Genomic DNA, 7,365 nt, shown 5'->3' with positions numbered 1-7,365 from the left:
ATAGTTTATCATTAAATAACGTTTAAAGAAGGTGTTGTTACGCTATATGGCCGCTAGATGGCATCGCAACACAAATGGTCGTAATTCAGTCAAACGTCAAGAACTGTTTATTTTAAGTGAGAAAAGGGGAATAAAAATGGCCATATCATATCTACTTTAAAACTGTCATGGACCTATTATTAATAGACAGCGGGTGGCCAAACTGGACAATCAAGTGTTCAAATAAGTTTAAAAATGAAGACGCTCATTAAAACGGTAGACTGCTTAGAATCACTGACAGTATTTGCAGGCTGTGACCTCAGGGCGTCGTGGGGCGAAGCCTGATGTGTACTGGTCTAATATTAGACATAGTAGCATGGAGTCGCCCAGTAGAGCAGCAGGTTGCACTGGGGACTTGGCTACCTTCATTAAACACACTGGATGGCCACTCTGGATGGCTCATAGCCGTTTGGAGCGGCAAGCAAAACGGCTGGGCGGTTGCCTGGCAATCATTAAGCTACATTAGTCACTTAGACCTGACACCTATGAAGAGACATTATGGATATGATGAGATTGCATTGCTTTGTTGCTGTTATTCATTTGAACTCTAACAGTCAGAGTGTAGCTGTAGGGGCGATACAATGGTTGCTGTATAAACTCAAAGTCGTCATCAGGGTGAACTGTCCAGAGAGGTGAATCTTACAGAGCCTCTCCTGGGTCCAGAGTAACTTGGCCTCCTTAAATGATTAACCCCACAGAGGATTAGTGGTTGGGCTCTGGGGCTCCGTTACCCCCAGCAGACCTGCAGTTATTTTGGAAAGTCTCATCTCTTCGGCGACGTGTTGACTTTTCCTCCCTCACTGTGACCGATGGCTTATTGATCATGCGGACCTGAGAATTCCGGAGAGGCTTTGTTTGAGACAAGAGGAAGGGACGGAAACAAAGGGCCTGGATGTTTAGACTCAGGGTGTGGTGAGCGCTGGAGCGTTCTCACCAGGATTCAGACATTAGCCACGGAAAACCTGGGACTCCACAACAACACACCGGCTCACGTCTTTGGATAAACCTTAACCCACATCTGAGCGGTGTTAAGTTTAGAAGAAGGTTTATTTAGCGGAGGGCCTCGACGGTGAGGCGAGCAGCATGGATGCGTTGAGGAACAGCAAGAATCCATGGCTGCTGTATGAGAAGGAGCTTCCCCACAGCAGGCTTGGGTGAGTTTACTTTAGACTTTCAAATGCTGCTTATCTGATTTCATTGATTATACACAGCACAAAACAAATGTATTCCAATTGTGCACTTTATTTAGGCTGTAACTTACAATGCAAAACTGTCATATAGGCACCGTATATCTGCACTATTCCTTTTCTGCTTCAGTTGGCCTTTTCAACTCCCTTCCCGCCAAACAAATTCACTTTTTATTGCTTAATTATTTTACGGCTGCACTCGTATGCGAATGGCCGGCTGATTGAGAGAGATGTCTCGGTGTAAAGGATCGCTCATGCACGCTGAGGGAAGCTCACAATGCAGAGACACTTGACTTATTGTTCCTGCAAGTTGTTTCCCCGAGCAACAGGGCCGCACAGGAGCTACTGGTGGTCCTGTTCAGCTAAACTGAGGGGCACTCTTGATCTTTTATTCCTCCTCACCCCCTTTACCCTTCTTGGACAGAACGCTAAGATTGGGCAGGAACTCATACTGATGTGCATCTCTGCTCACATGCATGTAAAAGAACAAATGTATTGACCCAAGCCCACCACACGAGGGCGCTGCTTGCACTCTGCACTGACCCAGCTGCAGCCCCCCTTCCTACCTGCTGGACCTCCACAACCCCAAACCACTTGACAACATGAAACTTGATTGACAGTAACAATTCCAGATTTCACAAGACTTCATAAGGTCGGAGCTGCACCTCGCTTACTCACAATAACAATTAATGTAACACCTGAGGTCACCTGAGATCTCTGCTCCTCACTGGGAACACACACCAGGCAGCACTGATGAGTGTGTGTGAAGCTCCATCGCCCACATGATGCAACACTTCCCCCTGTTTAAAGCTGCACACATACAGATCATTCTCCAGGCTCAGATCAGCTTTAGTGACCCCCCTATGTGTCCTCCTGGTCTCTGCAGTGATCCAGGCTGTGGTCCCAGCCCTGCAGAGAGACTCACCCTGCAGCACCTGCAGCTCCTCAGGGAAACCTTCACCTGCGTCTCCTCCTCCTCCTCTCCGGAAGCCGTGCGGCCCACAAGGGGAAACAGGAAGTTGAGCAGAGGGAGCGGAGATGAACACGGAATGAATCTGGAGGAGTTTCTGGAGGTTCTGAGGCCCGCAGTGGGTCCAGACGCAGAGGACGCCTGGGTGGAGAGATTCTTCAGTGAGGTAAAGAGACACAGGACGGCAGCTTCAGTGGGATGGCGAAGACGAAGCCTCAACAAATGTCCTCTTCCTCCACCAGGTAGACGTGGACGGCGGCGGACGTGTGACCTGGCAGCAGCTGTGCTCCTACCTGCACCTGGAGTACGCAGAGGGAGAGCGAGCCTCCGTCCCCAGAGCCGCCCTGCTGGACGCAGAGCCCCGGATCAGACACTGTCCTCACAACACGGTGAGGAAGACACACACCCGGAGGAGAGACGCTTCACTTACACTAATTGGTCTAACTGGGGCGCCACAGTTAAAGGGTCAAAGCGATTATAAGTCAAAGCGGTGGCGATGAACCTCAGAGGCCTCGACGCGCTCCAGCTCAGCGTCCTGGCATTTAGGAGCTGAGGAATGGGAACGCTGTAATTAAAGGTCAGAATTCCAAACTTTGGCCGTAGCTCGCCGCTTTAGATTAGGAGACGTTTGGCACCGACGCCTGCTGCTACATAACACACACACACACACACACACACACACACACACACACACACACACACACACAGATCAGATTGATGACGTCATTATTCAGTGTCTGAGAAGTTAGTGAATGTGTCCTCGCCGCTCTGCAGAGGGAGCCGATGGTTCGCGTCGTCGCCATTACCCATAATCCCCCGCTCCGCTACCTCAGCGTCAGTAAAGGCGGGCAGCTCACAGTGTGGAACAGCAGCCTGCACATCCAGAAAACTCTCAGGGTGAGTAAGTACACACACATACAGCACAAACACACACACACACTCTCACACACATCTAATCATCAAACCCTCAGCTTACTGGAGACCCAACGGATGAGGTCGCCAACACGAGGAGATTCAGAGGCTGGACCACCGACGCCGTCTACATGGAAGACGCCCGCAAGGTCGCCATAGCAACGGACCGCAGAGACCTCCACTTTATCAACGTCTCGAGGGGCAGCGTATTCCAGGACGTCCACCTGTATGGTAACCTGCTCTCTAATGGAAACAAGTTACCATAGAAACACAATGACTGCCGTTAACTTGACATTTTCTCGTCGTTGGCAGGCTTTCGCAGCGTTCCAACATCTCTGTGTTACTACCAAGATGTCCAGGTAGGAGTAGGATCCCACTGATTGGATGAATTTGTGCAGGGAAGCCATACGTTGGTCAGTCTAACCTCACTTCTGCTCCTCAGTCTCCAGGGCGACCTTCTCCTTCCCTGCTGCTGGTGGGGGACGAGCGAGGAGGCGTCCACATCCTGAGCTTCCTTGATCCGTCCACTGGTCTGTTTCACAAACCCTCCAAGAAGGACGACAGCATACAGAGGATCTACTTCTCTGTGAGATGAACCGTCTGACACACGTACCTCCCTCTCCACACTGACTTACACCTAAACCATCTCTGTCTTTACATCAGGACCTCAGCAAACACGACCACACGATGTCGTACCGTCACATCCCCAACGTCCACCAGGAGCCAATCAACAGAGTGATGTTTGACTCCCAGGCCGGCGTCATCGTGACGTCATCAGAGAGCGACGACACCTCTGTGGTCTGCATGAACGTCTCGCTCAGGCAGGAACCTTACGTGTGGAAGGTCAAGCAGGTATCAAGGAACAACATGGTCCAATCCCCATCAGGGTTTTAAAGTGTTTACATTCTGAGGCCCCAGACGATCATTCAGACTGGATGTACCGCGTTGACTCCAGGTTACCACTAGATAGCAGCAGAGACTAAAACAGCCCTCAAACCAACGAGTCAGATTAGAAAAGTCAAACATACACAGAATGGCACGTCTTGAGTGTCGTTTTCAGCCTTGGCAGAGGTGTGGATTGTCATTAAACAGTTTTTATTGTGCTGCACAATTTATATAAACATCATTAGATTTGTGATCACAGCTCGACACACACTGCGTTTCTGCTGACAGAAGTATTGATCCAACCCCTGGTGAATGGTGCAGTCATTGTGAGCGGTAGTGCTGCGGGCGTGTTTCCTGTATGAAGGCAGCAGAAAGACTCAAACCCTTTATTTACTGTTGCTGTGTCACGGACAGACATGCGTGGGTCACTGCGCTCTGGTCTGAGTGACTGTGACACAACAACACCGCCTCCAGTCTGCTGTCACGGCGACACGACTACAGTGTCACCAAACAGCATTCAACTCTTTCCTATTAGTCACAACATGTTTATACTTTTATAGAGCAAACCTGATTTTATCATCCAATTAAAGAAAACCCATCTGGTTTTGTTTAAACTCTCAAAACAAAAAAAAGTCCCAACTGCACATGGAATTAGCCAATAACTTCATTTGTATCATTTGGTCATGCTAAACTTTCCAAAGCTCTAAATCACATTAAGACCTCTTCTTTTAAACATGTCATCTTATCTTCACGTCACGTTCTGTCTCCTGCTTCAGGGTGTGAAGTGTTTGGACTACGACGTCTCCCTGCAGCTCATCGTTACCGGGGGATACGACCGGACCGTCAGACTGTGGAGTCGGTTTGTGACCAGCAGAGCCGTCGCCACCCTGCTGGGTCACCGCACCACCGTGCTGGATGTGGCCTTCTATCCACCTCTGGGCCAGATTTTCAGCTACTCCAGAGACGCTGTGAGTGTGTGTTATCTGTGCCCTGGTGCTCAAACTGGGGTGTGTGTGCCACCTATGGTACTCGGCATGAGTCTGGAAGTTTGTGTTTGTTGGTGAGAAGGTTCTTGGTTTGTTTCTCCTCCAGGATCTGAGGGTGTGGGACATCACCACCCATCACTGTCTGAGATCCGTCTCCCTGCCCTTCCCCTGTCTGCAGCCGGGTCGGATCCCAGAACACGGGAACTTTCCTTTCCTGTTGCTGTGCCCGCCTCTCCCCGCAGACACGCGGCCTCACCTGCTGGTGGGATGCAAAGACTACCTGGCCCTGCTGAGTCTGGCTGAGAGGCAGACAGGAGGAGGGGGAGGGCGCCTGTGCTGTTCGCTCTACAGCCCCACCCTGAGGCGGGTCGTCACCGGGCACGCCGACTCGTCCGTGACGCTGTGGGACGTAGAGACGGGACTGAGATGCTTAACGATCTGCAACGCTCATGGAGAAGAAGAAATCAGCTGCATGGCCCTGGACTCTTCCCACAAACGACTGATCACTGCGGCTCAAAACGGCACAATTAAGGTCCAATATGAAGCCCCGCCCCCTGTAACACGTACAGAAATATACGTTAAAGTGCGTATGAGAGTTAAAGAGTTTTGTGATGAGCGGAGACTTCTTCTTTCCTCAAGCAGGTCTGGAATTTACTTAACGGCCTGAACCTGCACAAGCTGGAGCCCATCAGCGATTCTAAGGTCACAGGGGTGGTCTGTCTCCATGACAACAAGCTGCTGACTGTTGGATGGAGCCAGCGAATCGCTCAGTACGACATTGCAGGTGCCAAGGTAAAAACATGAAGGTTTAAGCTTTAAATGAATAATGAAACATCAGATTCTGTTTGTTTGGGCCGCAAAGCTAAAACCAACACACACAACCAGCCTCAGAGTCATAATTGAGTTTACTCCTTCAGCTCATACACACAAGTTCTTCCCCAGATGCTGGATGTGGGATGAGGAGTCTGTCCCATACAAACAGCCGTCGCCGTAGTAACTAATGTGGTACAAACTCTAAACACGGCTCCTCTCCCAAAAGACTCAACACAACACAGAACAAACACGACACAAGAACAAAAATAGGACCGTTTCTATAGACGTGTGTGAGAAATGTTCACAAATTCTTAGAGCATCTGCAATTAATGTAAAAGAACGTGATCTGAATCTGCATGTACACACTCACACACACACGCGCACAGGCCTCAAGGAGTAAGGGAAAGGTGTATGCCAGTGTAATATAAAGAGGGGGAAAGTGAGAGTGTGTTTGCAGACGCATTCACACCTCAGATTCTTGGGTTACGCCTCGCTCCCGGCCGCTCCGTGGCTCCGTGGCTCCGTGGTTTGCGTTCGTTCCTTCAAGGCCGCAGCAGAAACCTTCAGGATCGGTGCTTGTTTTTCTTGCTGCAAAGTCTCCAGCGTCAGCACAGGAATGTTTTCAGGTGTAAACCAAACCAGGGAGTGACGCAGGACAGCAGATAATAAAAGCACACAGCTGGAGATGGAAGCTGCAGGTGCCACGCCCTCACAGCTGACCTGTGAGATGGAAACAAAGCAAAACAAAGCTAAATGAGCCAATGGGCCTTTTTTAAAATAGCCTCATCTGTGCGTGTGTGTGTGTGTGTGTGTGTATGTGTGTGTACAGGACTTGTACGTGAAGGCAGACATGTCGTGGAAATCCAGGGGTGTCCACAGATCGGACATCCTGGCTGTGTGTCAGTGCTCCGTCATGGAGGTCATCGCCACGGCGAGCCACGACGGGGAGGTCATCGTCTGGAGACTGGACACACAAGGGCCGCTGGTCCACCTGCAGGTGGACGCACAGGACGGGTGAGGATGTGTGTGTGTGAAAATCCATTAATTGAGTCGCTACAAGATCAATAAGATGAGCTTTGTCTTCTTCCTTCATTTGTGTGTTCATGTTTCTGTTTTGTGTTGTGATGTAATCACAGTGACACTTATTGATTTGATCAATATGGGACGTCACTCCTGCAGAACAAAACAAGGAGACGTGCAAAGACACTACAGCATGTCTTATACAGTGCATGTTTACCTGGTTCTCCATCTGTGCTTTCAGTGTGGTGCCCCCTGTGGACGGCCTCTTGTTCCTGCAGCGCCGGGCAGGTGACAGGAAGCTGAGGAACAGAGGCGTGCTGGTCTCGTCTCAGGCCGGCTGGCTCTGCTTCTGGAGCATCTCCACCCACACACACACTTATGGTGAGTGTCCTGGTTTGGAATCTGGCTGTAGCATCTTTAGTGCCATCTAGTGGAAGCCTAGTGTTAACACAAGACTCTGGATGGTTGTCTATGGCTGCAGAGCAATGTCAACAAAATCCTTTTAAAACCTCTAAATCTGCTCTAACATTCCTTGACCGCCGCCTCTCCACAG

The 7,365-nt window shown here is 50.1% G+C and overlaps 1 protein-coding gene across 1 annotated transcript in view; it reads left to right on the top strand.

Annotated features, from left to right (window-relative positions):
• Positions 1-2,692: 2,692 nt before the first annotated feature.
• LOC143001881 (cilia- and flagella-associated protein 337) overlaps positions 2,693-7,365 on the top strand; it is an 8,894-nt gene continuing 4,221 nt past the window's right edge. Inside the window, exons 1-11 of the mRNA XM_076151721.1 lie at positions 2,693-2,734; positions 2,971-3,093; positions 3,168-3,339; positions 3,421-3,467; positions 3,551-3,694; positions 3,772-3,960; positions 4,770-4,961; positions 5,086-5,511; positions 5,622-5,771; positions 6,622-6,806; positions 7,054-7,193. Of these exons, the coding sequence (XP_076007836.1) occupies positions 2,693-2,734; positions 2,971-3,093; positions 3,168-3,339; positions 3,421-3,467; positions 3,551-3,694; positions 3,772-3,960; positions 4,770-4,961; positions 5,086-5,511; positions 5,622-5,771; positions 6,622-6,806; positions 7,054-7,193 (1,810 nt within the window). The remainder of the gene's footprint in view (positions 2,735-2,970; positions 3,094-3,167; positions 3,340-3,420; positions 3,468-3,550; positions 3,695-3,771; positions 3,961-4,769; positions 4,962-5,085; positions 5,512-5,621; positions 5,772-6,621; positions 6,807-7,053; positions 7,194-7,365) is intronic.

Source organism: Genypterus blacodes, unplaced genomic scaffold (genome assembly GCF_046128005.1).
Source record: "Genypterus blacodes isolate CSIRO-AG114 ecotype Tasmania unplaced genomic scaffold, CSIRO-AGI_Gbla_v1 ptg000055l_1, whole genome shotgun sequence".
Taxonomy (NCBI): Eukaryota; Metazoa; Chordata; class Actinopteri; order Ophidiiformes; family Ophidiidae; genus Genypterus; species Genypterus blacodes.
This window is presented reverse-complemented; position numbering and strand designations above follow the sequence as displayed.